Genomic DNA, 19,714 nt, shown 5'->3' with positions numbered 1-19,714 from the left:
GGTGTCAAGGGTGAGGGAGGCGGAGAAATGGTCATGAAGGTGGTGGTGCGAAGTGGTAGTGTCAAAGATGGTGGCGGTGGCAAGGATGATGAAATGGTGGAGAATCTTGTGGCGGTGGTGGCGACGGTAGTGGTGACATACAAATTTTATTTTTAATTATTTTGCAAATTGGTTTGAAAAACAAAGGAAATATCAATTTGATGTTCAACAGAATTTAAGCTAAATTTATGTTCTGCGTTTTTCGTTTTCCTGAAAGATGTCAATTTATGATTGAGTTTCAGAGCCTACTTCCAACAAATCTGAGGTCAAGGAGAACCGCACTGATTTCTTCTGGAGGCACAGTAATGCGGCAATACAGAGAAAGTTTGAGGACAACGGCAACAGCGATGTGGTGCCAGAAGTTCTGTTTTGGGAGCTGAGGAATCCAGCAATGTTGGTGTCTTCAACAAAACAAGGGGGCAAATTGTTGGGTGGCTTCAGCTACAATTTGTTTAAGTTATTCTTGGAACATGACGCGGATCTTCTCCCGAAGGACGCCATGAAAGCAGCCATCGCGGTTTAGGAGTATCAGAGTTTGGTTGTAGTGAAGTGAAGAGATGGGAGCTAGCTATCATCTTTAAATACATCAGCATTTACAATTACTATTTGTTAAAGAAATGATGTCCCCTTGGTCTTGACAACTCTGATGTAACGACATAGCAGAAACAAAGATTGACAAGGTTTCTCGACTGAAAATTTCCATCTGATTGACAACAATTTAAACCGATTCAACTTGTAAATTCACAATTCCACGGTTTTACAGAATAAATTATTTACTTGTATTGTCCAAAGTGTTACGTTTTTACTTTCTTGAATTAACGGGGAAGGCGGATTGGAACTTTACAGTTGGAAAATAAACAACATTGATATTCTCATGAACAGAAGACCATGCCTACAAAGAGAACAAGTAAACGACACAAGAAAGCATTACCTGCTCCTTCCAATCAGTTGTGAATGTCCCCAGCGTCTACAGAAGGAAGATAGCTTGTCAGTGTCTCCTTAATGTGTGAATGGGGTTATTCCCACCACGCCATCGTAAATTTTTCTGCCGCATTGGATTTTTCCATGTTATAGAATTGCTCTCAGTCATCACTCTTCAAGCATTTCCACCAAGATGAAGGAACAATAATACCATTGTCATTCCATTGCCAAATTCAATTCATATGCGCTAATTGGCATCCACTAATGGTACTCTGGAGTCTGTACCCAGGCACTTGACCAATAAATGCATTATTCTGCAGAAAACACATAAGATGAAACAGGTATAAACAGAATCAAGAAGTAACAGTGAAGGATCCCAAACATTTGTATTCTCTTTTGCATTTAAGCATTGCACTTCAAACGAAAAAGTGTTGTTCGTTTCATATATCAATTATTTGCCACTTACACTGGTTATATGGTAACGCAGCCCCAAGGACTGGTAAGTAGCACACAAGTCATTGTGGGGAATGGAATTAAGTAGATTGATTGTCTCAGGCCAAGAGAAAAAAAGAGTGTCCTTTGTCATAAATGTCATAAATATGCTCGAATGCAGAGTGTACTTCTCTTACAAAAGAAGATATAACTAATAACTATAGGGTAAACGATATCCAAGTGTGCATGTGCCTACCTCCTGAAATGAATGAATGCGGACGGCATGGAAATACCAGTCCTATATCTGATTTAGTGACTGAATGTTCTGAACATCATAATTAGTTGTGTGGAGGCGATGACATTCAAATTATGATCCCAGCGGAGGCCCGAGATATCTGATACAGTTCTTCAGTCAATAAGGCTAATGTACAATTTATAGCCTCTGCTCTTGGGTGGGCTTTATCACCAGAGATAAATATATGAACACCATTTTCCACGTATAACCAACTGCAACCAGCGGTCTTCTTGGCCTCCTTCCCTTTCATCTTCTTCCTTATTCTGCAAACCTCATCCCAATCTCCTTCCGCTGCATAGAAATTAACCAACTGTACATACCGATCACCAATGTCTCCTTCAAGTTTTAATAGTTTCTCCTCTGCCTCTCTAGCAAGTACGGCGTTCCCGTTTACCCTACAAGCATTCATGAATGCCCCCCATAAAATGGTGTCTGATTCTATAGGGATCTTTCTCATGAATGCTATTGCCTTATCAAGTTGATTAGCCCTCCCGTACAAATCAATCATGCAAGCGCAGTGCTCAATTTCGGGTAAAACATTATACACTTTTTCCATCAAGTAGAAGAACTGCTCACCCAATTCCACCAAGCAAGAGTGTCGACAGGCTGACAGCAGTGCTAAAAAGGTGATTGCATCGGGTCCCATACCTTTCTCCAACATTTCATTGAAAATCTGGATAGCTTTATTTTCATGCCCATGGTGAGCATAACCAGCTAACATCACATTGTACAGGATTATATCTCTGTCATAGTCGCTTTTAAAAAGTTTTTCTGCGTAGTTTATACTCCCGGATTTTGAGTACATATCAACCAAAGCACTAAAAAGCTTCTTATCGATTTCAATCCCGTTCCTTAGAATGTAAGCATGGATCTGCTTCCCAGGATCCAGGGCTGCTTGTATTGAACAGGCACCAAGCACACTGATGAGAATCCCAGCATCAGGAACTATTGATTCCTTTGCCGTGAACTCACCTAAAAGTTCAAATATAGCTTCGCATTTCTGGTATTTGAGATACCCAGAAAACAAAGCTGTCCAAACAACAGCGTTTTTTTCAGTCAATGAGTCAAAAAGTTTTCGTGCTTCCATTAGGTTACCATGAGAAGCATGACCAGTAATCATTGAACTTACCGAAAAGGAATTTTCTGACCCCGTTGCTACGTGAACTGACTTTGCATAACACATATTACCACACTTGGAGTAGACATCAATAATGCCACTGACTATATACGGATTTGATGTCATCCCATTCTTCAAGACCCAAGCATGGATTTCCTTTCCAAGTTTGGAGCTCTTCAAACCGGAGCAAGCACTCAAAGCACTAGCAAAAGTGTGGTCATTCCATCTGAATCCATTATCTGCCATACAGACAAACAATTTCAGTGCCTCTTGCTCAAAACCATGCTGCACATACCCTGCAATCAGTGTATTCCAAGACACAGCATCATTCAGCTCTGGCTCTGTCCAAAACAGATCATCTGCCATTTCTAATTTGCCTTCTCTACAACAAGCCGCCACCATTGCATTCTTCGAAACCAAATCAACCACCCCTCTATACCCACTAAACATCCGCAACGCTTCTTGAAAACACCCACATTTACTATACATATCGATAAGCGAGCTCACTGCGAACCCACTTAAATCATTAGCAGTTTTCACCATAAAACAATGCAACTGTCTCCCATAATACCCAATTTCCAATTTGGCAGTCAAGTTCAGCATAGTCGTGAGACCAATCTCGTCAATCCGAATCCGATCATCCCGTGACTTCATTTCGCGAAACAGCTCAAGCGCACAATCCTCATACCCGTCGGCGCTTACATAACCAGACAACATGGAATTATACGTGACCAAATCCCTGTAAGAGGCAGCGTCAAATAACTGGCGTGCCCGGTTCAAGTTGCGTGCCTTGATGTGGGCGGAGATTATGGCATTCCAAGAGAAGACGTTTCGTTGGGGCATTTCGTCGAACAGTTTCTGGGCTTCTCGAATAAGGCCATGCTTGGAGTACAAGTGAATGAGTTGATTGGAGGTGAAAATGGTTAGCTCAAAACTGGCTTTTATGGCTTGGACGTGATATGTAAGACCGTCTTTTAGAAACTGCATTTATATATTTATACACGACTTCCTTATCTCTCTCTCTGCTTCTGCTTTCAGAGAATGGTCCCTCTGTACATGAACGTCCTCGTAACAAAAAAGTTCAAACAAAGAAATCTAGCTCAACTATTGGGCTAATCGTAGTTTCATACGTCATCTTTAATACATTATAATATCATATCTTATCTTTGAATTTATTGCAATGTCATACATTTCGTCAATTTATCTGTTAAATGCTGACGTGACTTGAGGCGAAACCTACTTTCTATTAAAATATTAATTAAATATTAAAAACTAAAAAAATAAAATCATTTAATAATTTTTTTAAATGGGGGACCCACCCCTACAAACCCATCCCCACTTCTTCCCCATCCACTAGTGTCCCCTCACTCCTAACCTTCCTTCGCCACCAAAACCAGAGCCTGCATCATCCACCCCCTTCTCCCAAAAATCCCCTTTCTTCTTCTTCTTCTTCTTCTAAGCAACCAGACCCAAAAATCCTCTGAACCCAATAATCCCCCATCCCTCATCACTCGCCTACTCATTCATCTCCAAATATGGGGGATGGAGACTAAGAGCCTGAGATAGAGTGGACTTGAGAAACGAAAGCTCCTCCTCGATCATGCAGGTGTCGACGACGAAAATAAAGACCAAAGGTGAGGTGGGTTTTTCGATAGGGAGGTTCTCGTCGGAGATGGAGGCGTAGTGGGGAGGGAAGTGATTGCGGGTGAAGCAGAAAGGGTAGATCCAGATCTTGGCGGCATAATCGACGGTGGAGAAGGGGTTAAGGACGGAGTGGCAGGTGCAGCAGCAGAGGGGGCGTAGGGGAGGACTGGCATTGAGGGGAATGGCTTGATCGGAATGTAGATGGCAGAGACTAGGACTACGCTCAGGCAAATATGGCGTGGGTGATAGAGGAAGGGGGTGGGCTTCGTCGGAGCCCTGATTCTTAGAGCCCATAGGAGAAGAAGAAAAGAGTTGGAGGAGGAAGTAATTAGTCTAGGATTTGAGGGGCATTTAGGGGTTTTTTGGGAGTTGCAAAAGTGCGAAGACTTTATTGGAATTTGGCAGAGGTGGCTGGGTGGAGAAGACTATCGAGTGGGGAGGATGAGGGCGAGGGAGAGTCACGGTGGGTGTCTGGTTTTGGAGTGAATGGAGGAAGGGTGGGGGGAGACGGGTGGGATAGGAAGAAGGTGGGTGGGTCCCACATTATTTTTATAAAAATATTTAAATAATTGTATTTTTAGTTTTTTTAATATTTAATTAATTTTTTAATCCAGATGAATTAGAAAGTAGGCTCTGCCTCAAGCCACGTCAGCATTTAACAGAGAAATTGACAGAAAAATTGACGGAGGTATGACATTGTAACAAATTCGTAAGATGAGGTATGACATTGTAATTTTTAAAACATGAGGTATGAGATTGTGGTTCGACCTATAGTTGAGGTAGTTTTGTGTAATTTACCCAAGGATTTTCTTTGTGATTTTTCTTTTCCTATTCGAAGAAACCTGCTTGAGTTGGGTTTCATCATAAAACTAAGGGAAATTTTATTTGAACTCATATAATGTTTCTCTAGACCTAACTTACTCTTTACATCCATATTATTTTCAATTAAACAATCAATATCTCTTTAAACCTAATTTTACAACCTAAACTACCCCTATGAATGCAATTCAATATATATGTTAACTTATCTTTACATCCATTTGAAAAATAAAGTAAAAAATCAAAATCAAAGCATTCTCTCATCTGACGTTCTCTCCTTCCAACATTTGTTTTTTATGGAGTTTTGATCATCCTCTACAGTGTTGCTCGATAATCTCTGGTTGTCTTGCTTGACAATGTATGTTGCATATGAATTTGAGTTTTTTATGTTTTAGATGATATAAAGACTTTTATAAGTTATAACCTATAAGCATATATAGGTTATAGGTGAAATGATAAGAAGTCTTTTGTTTCTTTTTCCTTTTTCTTGTAATAAGTAATGTTCTTTAGGGAATAAAATTGCAAATTAAAACCAAGACGAAGGTGCAATGACATAATTTAAGACATATGAAAACGGGGAAATATAAACGTTGATATATACATAATTTTTTTTTTTATCATCTTTTTGAATTTTAGAAGAACGGGCAAAGAAATTTAACCAAAAGAAGGCGGTGCAATGAAGAGAGTGAAAGTGGTGGTGTAATGAAGAGAGTTAGAATGGGGGTGAAGTGAAGAATCAAATGAAAAGATATGGGAAGAATGTGAAAACAATGAAACAAAGTATGTAGCTGTTGTTATCCAATAAAAGAAAGTAGGATGTCATGATTATGTTATGTAAATTAAGTAGAAGACTTGATAAATATTGTCCAAAATGAACAAGAAAAGACTTGGAAAATTATACAGCTCGCAACAATCATAATGTTAGTATATGACATATAAACCAATAATTCAACTCTTGTGTAAACTAATTCATGCCTTAGTTAGAGGATCCAAAACTTCAAAATTAATATTTATCCGTCAAAAAGAGCTTGTTTTTCTCTATGAGAGTGTCTTGGGATTTTTGCCATAGCAGAACGAAGGAGAAAATTTATGTGATGGTTAGGGTTTCACTTTGGGTGTGGGTTTATAGATAAATCTTATTTTTCTTGTTAATTTTATTTTGTTCTTGATGATAATTATGCAATAATATTAAAGACGTTTCACATTTAAAATTTAAGTTGGGGGTAGAAAGAGGTTAGATAGGTTCAAAATTCAAATAAAATTTTCCTAAAACTAATTGGTAATATAGGGAGTAACTCAACTACTAACAGTGGCAGAGCCAGAAATAACTGAAGGAAAGGGCGAATTTAAAAGAGGAAACTCGGTATCTACGTTGCATTGGATATGGACATGGACACGGAAATACGATACAATACAGGAATATGTAATTGGCAAGAATCGAAACTAATACCTCTCAATTATAAGTGAAGAGGAATACCACTAGACTATAAGCAGAAAAGAAGAGAGAGAATGTGAGAGTGGGGAGAGAGGGAGAGCGATTTATTTATTTATTTTTAATTTTTTAAAATTAGAGATGTTAAAATCACATGTAGATGAATCTTAAACAAAAAAAAATGTATTCACTAAAAAAAAGTAAAATTTTGATTTGTGAAATTATGTTACTCCTATTAACTTTTCTATTGTGATAGAAGACTAAATAGTCTTTTCACTTTCAATTGAAGAATCTATAAATTTCCCAACTTTTCCGGTACACCTCATATTACCATGATGACGGAGGTCGCCCTTAGTATTAGCAATGATGGTGAAATGCTCTGGACTCATTTTGTTTCCCAGTAAACAAAATCCTAAACCCAACAAAATATAATGTAAAATTAAATTAAGAATTCATCAGCAAGCAGAATAGAAAATCTATTCACATGCATAAAAAATTAATATAACTACGAAATTCCCCATCCAAAGATCATAGAGAGAGATACTATAAATCGACTTTCTTAATAGTCAAATATCGAAAACTATAAATTGACAGACAATTCTTTAAGAAAGAACATTACAAACAATAACTGTCAAGGCCAATGCACACAACTGCCCTAGTCCATTGAGGCATTTTCTCAAGAACTTGGGGGGCAAAGACGAACCATAGCCTTCATTTCCATTTATTCTCTCTCCCCTTCATTTCCATTTATTTTTCCTAAATTTAAGAAACAGATATTTAAACTACAAATCTACAATGTTTGTCTCGATTTAATCACTATTAATGTCAATGCCGGAAAGAAAAAAATTCTATTCAAAATTTTTGCGCAAAGTTAAATCAAAGAGACCAACTAAATTTTTGGTTCTTTAGATACAGACATAGAGAAAGAGGGGGAGAGAGAATTAAAGATAGATAGAAAGAGATTGATGAACCATGAGTTTGGCAAGCTAGAACGAAGAAGGCAAGAAGAAGAAGAAGAAGAAGTTAAAGAAACAGATATCTAATGTAACGCCCCGCCAATTTATTTCCTAATTTACCCTTAGTGGTAGGCTAAAAATGTCGTAGTTACCCTTTATGTTAATAACCATTCTAACATTTCTCAATTTGATGATTTTCCACTAAAACTTATCTCATTTATTTTATGGCTGCATCTAACTTCTCGTTAGACTCCCTACGTACCCTTTGGAGGATCAAGCCAATCGTAGTTCATAATTCACAAACGTAGATCAATGACAATAAAATAAAATAACAATTCAATATAAATCACCTATATTATAGTCACTCATATGTAAAACATGACACCCGTCGTCGCAATGAGCCCACTAAGCTTCATGAAATGTCAACAACACTCTAAGATAAACGGCACCCTTGAAACTCGGTTTGGTTGACTATAAAAAGTCAACCGTCGATCAAGATCAAGGATAGGGTTCACAACCCTAGAAATATAAACTGGAAGATCTGCAAATCACATTACATAATAAAGTTTTGTGACGATCCAATGGTCAGATCATTGATTCATATAATGTCCAAGTGTAGGTTCTTATCAAAACTATAGTCATACGACGAGATTTTGTCAATAGAATGTCACATATGGAATCAGGGTTTTCACATTAGTCTAGGAAAGGCAGATGGGGTCTCAGCCCAAGCGCCGTCGCCACGCACCGCCCCGAGTCGCGGAAAAATTCAACTATTTCAAAATATTATCAAATTTCACAGAAATGAAAATCTCAATGAGTATAGTAAGTTTTATACTTGTGGCCAAGTCCAATTTGGCTAGGAAAAGCTCCAATTTCCCTCAAACTTGCCGGAAACCCTAGAAATGGGTGGCTTCGATCCACCAGTGCTCCGCCGCCCCCAAGGTTGTTTGGGATTTGTTCTTGGGTTCAAAGGGAGTCTAATGGTGGTGGTAATTGCATGAAATCGTTTCAAATTTGGTAAATTTGGTGGATCTCGGCCAAGGGTCTTTGCGTCACCCACGGTTCTCGTCGGGGTATTTTTCCCCAAAACAAAACCAAATTCATTATAATTTTAGGTGGGAAAAGGAAGAGGGAGGATAGTGGAATGTTTTCCAGGTGATGGATGACTTCAATTCACCGGAAAATCACTGGGAATGGAGTTTGAGGCCATGGAACTCGCCGGGTCAGGTCGTGGGTCAAAAAGGGGTTTGGTTTCCTCTTTTCTTCTCCCTCATTTCCCTTCATTTCCTCTTCTCTTGATTGGCTGGTCCCATTCCTCCTCTCTCTCCTTTTTCTTCTCTCCTTCTCATTCCAGCCGTCCATCTCTCTCTTTTCTTTTCTTTTCTTTTCCTCTCATCTCAGGCACACACGTGGCACAACTCGTTGCTCCAGATTTTCTGGAGCCTTCTAAAATGAAGTAAAATTACCAAAATGTCCCTAACTTTAAATTTTAATAACTCATTCGTTATAACTCCGTTTCACGAACGGTTTGCGCCTACGCATTCGTGAGATCGAGCTCTATTAAAAAATATAAATTGTGACCTTGAAAGGTCAACGGATTTTAGATAATTAATTTCCAAACTTCAAACTTCGTAACTAATTTAATTTAAAATTAAATTCAAATAAATTAATATAAATTCTTGAAAAATAATATAAATCTCAATAATACAAATAAGTAAATTATAATAATTTCCGGTAACAAAATTTTAAAATTCCTCAATTAAATTTTTCATAACCATAAATTGATCTATTTTCAATTTTCTTTACATATTCATAATTATGAATATCTAATTCATATATTTAAATTTTCAGGGTATTACATCTAAACTACAAATCTACAGTGTTTGTCTCGATTTCATCACTATTAATGTCAATGTTGGAAAGAAAAAATACTATTCAAATTATTTACGCAAAATTAAATCAAGGAGAGCAACTAAATTCATGGTTCTTTAGATACATACATAGGGAAAGAGGGGGAGAGAGAAATAAAGATAGATAGATAGATAGAGAGAGATTGACGAACCCTAAGTTTGGCAAGCTAGAACGAAGAAGGCGTAGTCAGAAAGGTGTGACTGCAATTGATATTTGAGTTGCTTGATGGGTAGAAGAAGAAGAAGAAGAAGAAGAAGAAGAAGAAGAAGAAGAAGAAGAAGAAGAAGAAGAAGAAGAAGAAGAAGAAGAAGAAGAAGAAGAAGAAGAAAAAGAAGAAGAAGAAAGGTGTGACTGCAATTGGTATTTGAGATGCTTGATGGGAAAAAGAAGAAGTTGATATTTGAGATGCTTAATGGGAAGAAGGTGTGACTACAATTGATATTTGAGATGCTTATGATTGTCCACAACGCATGAATCTTACATGTGGCAACACCCTCTACAATGTGTGCTAATAATTCTTCTGCAACACCTACTTGGCGATTGGATTTTGGTGCTAGTTCACATATAACTAATTCCATGGAAAATTTGCAAAATTGAAGGCCTATACTGGACTTGAGCAAGTCTTCATTAGTGATGGCAAAGGTTTGCCTATTTTACATTCTAGTTCATCTACAATTTCTACTTCTACTCATCAATTTGCTCTTAACAATGTCTTGCATGTGCCTCATTTAAATCAAAATTTTCTTTCTGCAAATTAGTTTAGTCTTGATAATTGGTGTTCAATTCATCTATATCTTTTTCACTTCACTGCGAATGATCTTTCTTTGGAGATGATGTTCTTTAAAGGCGTTGTGAGGAATGGATTTTATCATTTCATTACTTCTCTACCTAATAATGGAATCATCATACCTATGCTGCATCCACTAAAGCATCTTCAAAGGTTTGGCATCAGAGATTAGGTCATCATTCTTTCAAGATTCTAAATAAATTGACTTCTAAGTCATGTATTCCTGTAAGTACTTGTACTCTGAAGTCTTTATGTTCTAGTTGTGCATTGAGAAAAAGCTCCAAGCTTTCTTTTGTATCTGTTTTCAGTACAACATGTATACCTCTAGAACCCATCACCTATTTCCTCTGTCATTGGTTATAGGCACTATATCATCTTTCTAGATGATGACACCAAATATTGTTGGTTCTTTCCTCTTAAGTGTAAATCAGATGCGTTTACTACTTTTGTGCATTTCAAATCTGTTGTTGAGAATATGTTGAGAAATAAGATTGTTGCAATTTGTTCTAATTCTGGTGAGGAGTTTGTAAATTATACAATGTCTTAATTTTTGAAACATCATGGCATCCAACATCAACTAAGCTACCCTCAAATACCAGAACAAAATGAGTGTGCTAAGCACAAGCATAGACACTTAGTGGAGACTACTAGGACTCTTTTAGTAGCTTATGGGGTTCCTCATGTTTCTTAGGTAGAAATCTTCTCTACTGCCATATATTTGATTAACATGATGCCTACAATGTCCAGTAGTTCTCCTTGGGAATCTTTTTCAGGAAATCACCATATTACTCAACTCTTAGAATGTTTGGGTACAGTTGCTTTCCCTGGTTGAAACCTTATACCACATCAAAGCTAGAACTTAAGAGAAAATCATGTGTCTTTATAGGTTACAGCTTGAATCCTAGAGGTTATAGATGTCTTGATCCTTAAACCAAAAGGACCTACATATCTAGGCATGTAGTTTTCGATGAATACACATTCCCATTTAAGCAGTTCAGTCCTTCATGTTTTGTACATGATCAACCTCCTGCCTATATTCCTAGTTCTATTCCCACTGCATTAATCTTTCCTCATGGTACTTCTCCAAATCAACATGTGTTCTCACATCAATCCTATGCATCACATCCAATCCCATAACAATCTTCTGAACCATGCCCTATGTCCCCAGAATCCAATTTTATTCCTACATCACCTTTACTAGATCCCGTACAACCTTCTAACATCCATCTTATGCAAACCAGATCAGAAGTTAGTATTTTTAAACCTAAAACATTCACAGCCATAAAGCATCTTATACCACAACATCTCAATGAGGATTATGTACCATCCACTTACCTCTAAGCCTCCAAACATGCTCATTAGAGGCAGGCAATGCAAGATAATCTAGTAGGCTACAAGTGGGTTTTCTGAATAAAAAATAAACATGATAGGACTATTGATAGGTATAAAGCTCATTTAGTTGCAAATGGTTTTCATCGACTATACAGAAACCTTTAGCCTTGTTGCTAAACCAGTCACTATCAGGTTTCTTCTTACATTAGTATTTCAATATGATTGGTTCTTGAATCAATTAGATGTCAGTAATGCCTTTTTACATGGCAATCTCTCAGAAAATGTCTTCATGAAGCTACCATCTGATTTTGAAGATTTAACCAAGCCCAATCATGTATGTCAATTGCATAAATCCTTCTATGGTCTAAAGCAAGCTCCCAAAGCTTGGTTTGAGAAATTATATGCTGCTCTTCATTCTCTTGGTTTCACAGGTTCTCAGAATGATCACTCTTTGTTTGTCAAAAGGGATCCCTCACCAGTTTTTGTTCTAGTCTATGTGGATGACATTATTGTGACTGGACCTTCTACTCAAGCTTGTCAAAACACTGTATCTTAGCCCTGTATTATGTTTTCTATTAAAGATCTTGAACCACTATGTTACTTTCTTGGTCGAAGTCAAGAGGTCTTCAAAATGAATTTTCATATCCCAGACCAAGTACATTCTGGATCTTCTCAAGAAAGCAAAAATGGATGGTGCCAAGCCTTGTTCAACTCCACTTAGCACTTCCAAATTGGATCACTCAAGTCCTTTGCTTTCAAATCCTACAGAATATAGGTCATTTTTTAGTGATTTGCAATATCTTACATAGACTTGACTTGTCTTTTGCAGTTAATCTTGTATGTCAGTTCATGCATAAACCAAGGGAATCTCACTTCCAAGCAGTCAGGAGGATCCTCAGATATCTCAAAGGGTCTTTGGATCTTGGTCTTTGGCTTTCTAAGAGTTCAACACCACTAAGCATAAATGCCTTTTCAGATGCTGATTGGACAGGTTGTTCACTTGATAGGAAATTAACATGAGGGTTTTGTGTATTCTTGGGTAACTCTTGTAAAAGATAAAACTTAGCTTTGGCTGTTGTAATATGTTGCTAGTTGCTGTGATTAGTTAGGCTAAGTTTGTTATGGTAGTTAGGTTGAGTTGGTAGCACAAGTGTGTGAGTCAAGCCATTGTATAAGGAACAATACTTGGCTACGCAAAGATAAGTAGAAACTCCTACTCAAAACTCTTAGTATTTTAATCACAGAGTTTTGTGCTTATGATCAAAATCGTTCATACTATGAATCACACTGTAAAGATCATCTCTGCAAAAAATAAATTAAAACTAAGGTCGTTTAGTCAATCTATTGTAGCAAATACATAGACGGGTCGTAATGCTTCTATAAATACCGTTCATTTGTTTTTAAACAATTTGATGACTAAATGACCTTAATTTTAATTATTTTTTGCAGAGGTGATCTTTATAGGGTGATTTATAATATGAACGGTTCTGATTATAAACACGAAGTTCTATAAATTGACAACGAACAATTTTGAAAAAAAAAAATTGAGTAGGAGTTCCTACTCATATTTGAGTAGTCAAGTATTGTTCTTGTATAAATACCACATGTAAACTTATTATTCTTTAAATCGTTGAAAAGATTTTTTCTCAATAATTTCCAGCAGCAAAGATCCCAAAAGTGACATTTGAACTTTAAATCTATTTAGAGTACGTGTGGTACAATTTACAAGATTTGACAAGGAAAGCCAAACAATAATTCTAGACTTCACACATTTCAATTTCAGTGTTTTTCTCAAATTGTTTTGTAATTTGTTTTTCTCAATTTCAGCAATTTAAACACCTAAATCATGTTCTGTTTTTTGTCATGTTAATTCAAAGATTGATTTTTCCGTGCTATTAGTTTTCTGCTTTCTGAGGGTGAGTTTCCCATATCATTCCTTTATATTTTTTTCAGTCTTCTCTTTGAGAATTCTTAATATTTCAGCTTTGGTTTTGTGGTTCTCTGAAGATTTAGAACTGACTTATATTAGCACACTGAGCATTGTTTATGTTATGTGGTCTTATCGTTTCTGATCTAAAATTTGATCATTTCTGGCATAGACGCTATCCATTCCTAGGGCTAAGGGCTAGGAGTACATTTGATGCAGAAGTTAGGCCACTTCAATCCGTCTCTTTTTGGTCGGATTTGAAATCCCCTCCTCATAAATTATAAAATAGAGTATCGCATTGCACAAAAATAAAATGAAAAAACACCATTGAGGTGTTATAAACTAAATGCAATACAAAAATCTCAATTTATTGAGAGCCACATTGGAAACGTGAAAGCCACATTTACACCTCGATCTAATTTGTTTTTCCATCTTTTCCGCTGTCTTCAGAAATGCTCGTGTCTTCGACTTATAAGTTTTGATTGCAGACTTTACTTCTTTAATTAACGCGCTTTGGTAATTTATTTTCTCCATCATCTTACTTTGAAGCAAGTGAAAGAGCTCCTCTATTTCTTCCAAGTCCTTAATTCTCTTACCAGCTGGGAACCAACTAGTACGGCGTTCCCGTTTACCATACAAGCATTCACGAATGCCCCCCATAAAATGGTGTCTGATTTTACGGGGATCTTTCTCATGAAGGCCTCCCGTACAAATCAATCATGCAAGCGTAGTGACCACTTTCGGGAGAAGAACTGGTCACCCAAGTCCGCCAAAGCAAGAGCGTGGACAAGCTGATAGAAGTGCTAAAAAGGTCTCGTACCTCTCTGCAGCATTTCATTGAAAATATGGATAGCTGTATTTTCCATGCCCGTAGTGAGTTTAACCAGCTAACATCCCATTGTAAAGGATTATACGCCTCCTGACCGCCTTATTAGCTTACAACATTCAGAAGCTAGCTTGTCCATATTTCGGTTGATCTTCATCATTGGGAGATTAATTTTGTGATGATGCTCTTCTGGTGTTGGTCTCTCTACTTTCAATGCTTAGCCTCACAATAGGCTAGCAATAATGTGGTTGAAATTCGTTTTTGACCATAATCGAACTTAAGACCTCTCACTTACAAGTGAAGAGAAAATACCACTAGACCATAGTACTAAGTAGCTGGTTTCACGTTGAGTTCAGAGAAATTTCCAATTGCTCACACAAACCATAAGCATTGCTTCTTCATTAATTATTTTTCATCAGTAAACAACTCCAGTAGCTCATAAACTCAAATGCATGACATTACAAGACAACAAAGACTCACGTTTGTTTCTCAAGTGAAAATTTCCATCTGACATTGTTCTCAACTGAAATTTTCCATCTGATATGCAAAATTCAACCAATTCAACTCTTGATTTGCAATTCCACGGTTTTAAAGCACTGATTGATGGAACACAACTTTTGCAGCCGAGTATACCAACTTTGCATCATCTGCATCCAAACAAATTGTATAACAATCAGTATATACAGCCTTGCATCAAATAATTGAACCTCTTTCAGTCATGCAAAACTGCCAAAAGTTAAATGTGTTCTTTTTTTTTTCTTTTCTGAAATCCCATTACACGACATCATTTGGATGAATCTCAGAAACGGGTTCACAAATTTGTTTTCCAACTTATTTATAACCAGATATATCATCTGTTTGTCATGTGAGTGTTGTAACTAAGATCTCAAGCATCACATGGATAACTGCGGTGATTTCATGGTAGCTCGAAATTCTGAAATTAGGCCACCTTATTGTCTTAAGCTTCCCAGCATGCATGTAAACTGAATGCGATGGGAAAAAATATGAACGCCAATCCATTTTGAAACATACATTATTTACTCTGTATGCAAAAGTTACAACTGGACGGAGCAAGTACAAATCCTTTCTATGTGCAAAATACAACTTCAAACTCGTACCTGCTATTGCGGCAAGATTAAGTACACGAGGCACATTGGCCTCTGCCTCAACTGCCGCTTTGGAAGCTGCAATACCAACTGCTAGACTTTGCATGACATCTAAACCTGCACAAATGGAAGCAACAGTCCCCCCAACCAAGCAATCGCCAGCTCCTGTAAGCCTTACCACCGATGCAGGAAGTGCAGGAAAATGCACAGCAAAGAGAAACGAGCTTTTGTCAGAATCTGAAGGATTTGAGAACGTATTTGATGGACAACTTGCAGTCACAGTGTTAAACAATTCCGCATTGGAAACATATGGTTTGTTTCCCTTGCAAACAGTTCTCATGAAGCTTGGCCCTCCTTTAGAGCATAAGAACACTCCATTCGAACCAACGGTCACAACAACTATTTTGATACCTTTCTCTAGCAAAACCCAGATCGCGGGTTTTAGCATATGGAACAAAGTTTCGGTTGAGCATTGATTTCTGCTACTGTCCCTTTCAATTGGAGAAAACACATTTCCACCGGATAAAGCATTTGCCATGGCAACAAGTTCATCCTCGTTGGGTGAAGCAAAACTTACCTGTACCAAATGATCAGCATGTTAGCTGTTGATGAGGAAAAAAAGCAACCCTGGAAACATAAAGATTACATTTGGACCAAGCATAAAATCTGTTTTTATTATTTAACCTTAAATTACTGTATGCATGTTTTGATAAAAGATGCCAAGGGGGTTGGATCCAATTACCCTAAAACAGCATGTTTATACAATGAGATCATCTCTCTGAAATTTTGTTGAGATTAAATCCTGTACAAATGAAGGGAGGTGCAAATGCGGATCTGGACCCTTTCTTCCATACCGCACCTCCCAGCAAGAAAAGGAGACTAAAACAATATAACACTGCGGACTAGAAAAAGGGAGTAACCAATCCCAAAATGAGCTGGATATAACATTTAAGAAGATTAATTGTTAAATGTGAATGTAAGTGCAAAAGCATAACACTCACATACTTGGAAATTGAATTGATTCTTCTAGATTTTGCTACCGATACAGGCTCAAACCACACTGGACTTTTAGATTCTGCTGCCACTGAAAGAAACCCAAATTAAGAGAGAACAAAAACATTTGGAATAAAAGAATAAAAAAATTTGTAATTACTTTTGAGTCAAGAAACGAACCAATGATAACAGCATACATATATATACATGTATGTATATTGTATATGAAATGAGTATGTATGTGTGAGTGTGTGTTTTGCATGTACAAGATGTTAGAATTACATTGGCAAGAAGCTTTTAGAGCAGAAAGATTCAGGTTTGCATCAATCATCAACACTGGAGCAGAGCATATACTGTATTTAAACTGTTGGATCCACTCAGACGTCAGAAACTTTTCCTGTGCCATGGTCATCATGTAAGCAATACAGCTTCTTGTAGAATTTATAAAGTTTTCTCTACTTTTCCAATTTGACCGTTGTCATAAATAAGCAACTTTATTTAATTGAAATTGTACTTACGAGAGCTTCTACACTCGCAACACCAGCGGCCACCTCCCCATTAACATCAAGTACGTTGCACACAACAGGAGTCTCAACATTTTGGTGCTTCAAAATGCCTACTCCAAAACCATCATTACAAATTAACATACTACTAGGAACTGTAAACATATTTTTTTACGCTTCAAGATGAAGAAAAAAAGGTACAAAAATTTGATTGTAGTTTATCCCTGTGAGACATGCACACACGCACACACACCGGAAGATAAGTCAAACTGGCTATATAAAATATATAAAAAATCAGTGTAGGTGAAAGATAAAATTTCAAACATAATAGGTGACCTTCCATAGATAGCCCAGAAGACTTCCAGTGCTCCAACAATAAGTTTCCTAGTAACATAGAAGCTATCAGTTTCACAAGTCACGTGCTGAACAAAAATCTTGATTGTGGAGCAAATATAAAGTTGAGAGAAACAGTCACAGCCTATTGATTAAGCCTATCAGGGAAACAATCCCACAGACCCTGCGTAAAGCGGGAGCCTTGTGCACTGGGTACGACCTTTTTTTATTCTTATCAATCCTAAAATCAGATTTTGGAGTGAAAAGAATGAGCACTCAAATTTGTCTTATGTTCATATCGTTCCTGAAATTACTGGAAAACTAGCATCCCTACATTATGACTAATCAAACATGTCAGATGCATATCCCAGCCCCAAAAGCCTCACTTGATATTTTCCTACAAAGCATCCAAATAATTGTCATGAGTTTTCACAACCTCTGGTTCAGGACGAGACCAACATGTCTTGTACTGAGATTGGAAAACCATGATTGTAATGTCAAATAAAAATAAAAGGTTACAAGATCACCTGCCATGTCAAGGCCCAAGGCGCTAATCATGAAGGGCTTAGCTCCTAGCTTTGACATGCACTCAGCAACATTCCTTGCTACCCCTCCTAATACATAGCTGACCTGAACAGATAATTCCAACAGGTAAGCATTGGCAAATAAGTATATCTAGTAAAAGCACTAATCTTTCCAAATTCTAGACATGCCAGAGACCATCTCTATGTTAGCAGGGGAAAAAAATTACTTGATCCTTTAAAGCTACAATTGGGAAAACTAGGAATTCGGGTATAGAACGAAGGGTTAAAATACTCAATCAAACACAAATGAAAACTTCCTTTCCCCTTTGAGCATTGATCATTTTATAAGCACAAGGCGATATTTTCACCACACTGCCCTAGCTAACCGACATAACTCACGTCTACTGGTCATTTTACATTCAAAAGGAAGGGACTTGGAGCACAAAAACCTTTTCATTACTTCAAGTTCTTTAATAAAAGTGGAATCTCAAATACCAACCAATGTAATTTACCAGACACAAATAAGAAGACAATATTCGATACCCGATTCAAATTCACACAAAAGAAAACACTTAATATGAAAAATAAATTCAAATAAAAATTTGTGGGAAGTAAAGTTAAACTAACAAATACCTTGCCAGGAGTGGTGGTTCTGGGATTTGAAGGGATGGAAGGTGTGGCATGAATGTCCAACACCATGCCTCCTATCACCACAGCCTCTGACCCTTCACTTTCCGATTTCCCATTACTTAATAACACCGCCTACCAATTATAATTCATCAAATACAGCATTCTTTTGGGTTTTTTTTTTTCACAGTTTTTCAGCAAATTCAGCAAAATACAACTCAAAAACTAAAAATAAATAAAAAAAGGAATTCAATCTTACCTGTTGAAGGCCATGGTTAGGTTGAGGAGTTTGCAATAGCAGGTGACGAGAAATTGAATCCAGTCGCCTCTGTGCACTGCTTTCCTCCATTGTCGCTGTGTAGGTGTATCTCCAGGCGACTCCGTAGTGGGACTTCCACTGACAACAATTATTTCGGCTGACATTTTAAGAAGCTCAAGTTTTGTTAAAAGCCCCAAAAAATTGGGCCCAGCTTTGTGCATGGGCTATGTTTTCTATTGTCCCGACTCTTTTCGAGAATTGCTATGAACCCCCAAGAATTTAGTCACTACACCAAGTACCCAAAATTTGTTCTTTTTGCCTTTTTAAGTTTTTGACTCTGCCACTTAGTACTACGATCTAAAGGTATTCCTCTTCACTTATGAGCAGGAGATATTAGATTCGATTCTCCCTAAAAGCAAATTTGAACCATATTATTGCTAGCTTATTTTGAGGCTTAGCCCACTCTCCACCCCGTTAGTGTAAATAATATCGTTTGTTTAAATTAAAAAAAAAAGTTTTTGACTCTTTAATTGTTTTCACTTTTTTTTTTCAAAATATAAGAAATAACTAGAAGTCTTTTAAATAAAAAGGTTGTTACTGATTTCTTATGATCCAAGTAATGTCCCCATATCATTGAGATTTGCCCTCTTCTACCACGGTTGGCCCACTGAGCTAGGGGCAATCGATGCCCTCATCGCGACTTTAAAGATATAGTTTTAGTTTTACAATGTGATAAGTTTCGGTATCTAATTGTTATGATCAACTGATTCTGTGGCTTCACCTTAGTCCTTCATTGCTTAGTGTAATTTATTTTGTTGTATTAAAAATAGGATAATACTTACATTCTTCTCTTGTGAATAACATATCTTGACTGTACAAAATTTATAATTCGAAACCGTTCAATTTTTTTATTCTTCATTTGAAGATCATC

At 37.1% G+C, this 19,714-nt stretch overlaps 2 protein-coding genes across 3 annotated transcripts; both read right to left on the bottom strand.

Annotated features, from left to right (window-relative positions):
- Positions 1 to 720: 720 nt before the first annotated feature.
- On the bottom strand, positions 721 to 3,956 carry LOC126587298 (putative pentatricopeptide repeat-containing protein At3g18840). The gene is made up of 2 exons (XM_050252334.1): positions 1,649 to 3,956; positions 721 to 1,274 (listed from the first exon to the last, which is right to left on the bottom strand). Exon 1 carries the CDS (start codon positions 3,789 to 3,791, stop codon positions 1,755 to 1,757), a length of 2,037 nt encoding a protein of 678 aa, XP_050108291.1. The 5' UTR covers positions 3,792 to 3,956; the 3' UTR covers positions 721 to 1,274; positions 1,649 to 1,754.
- Positions 3,957 to 14,806: 10,850 nt separating this feature from the next.
- LOC126587299 (pseudouridine kinase) lies at positions 14,807 to 18,933 on the bottom strand. Of its 2 annotated transcripts, XM_050252336.1 has the most exons (9): positions 18,784 to 18,933; positions 18,531 to 18,659; positions 17,901 to 18,003; positions 17,377 to 17,424; positions 17,056 to 17,153; positions 16,820 to 16,934; positions 16,546 to 16,628; positions 15,557 to 16,121; positions 14,807 to 15,085 (listed from the first exon to the last, which is right to left on the bottom strand). In XM_050252336.1, the coding sequence occupies exons 1-9, from the start codon at positions 18,871 to 18,873 to the stop codon at positions 15,027 to 15,029; spliced, it is 1,290 nt and encodes a 429-aa protein (XP_050108293.1). In that variant the 5' UTR covers positions 18,874 to 18,933; the 3' UTR covers positions 14,807 to 15,026. The 2 variants fall into 2 exon arrangements, with proteins under 2 accessions (XP_050108293.1, XP_050108292.1); XM_050252335.1 differs by lacking the exon at positions 14,807 to 15,085 and having other exon boundaries at positions 15,139 to 16,121.
- Positions 18,934 to 19,714: the final 781 nt, after the last annotated feature.

The sequence above is a fragment of the Malus sylvestris genome, chromosome 10 (assembly GCF_916048215.2).
Source record: "Malus sylvestris chromosome 10, drMalSylv7.2, whole genome shotgun sequence".
NCBI classification, from domain to species: Eukaryota; Viridiplantae; Streptophyta; class Magnoliopsida; order Rosales; family Rosaceae; genus Malus; species Malus sylvestris.
This window is presented reverse-complemented; position numbering and strand designations above follow the sequence as displayed.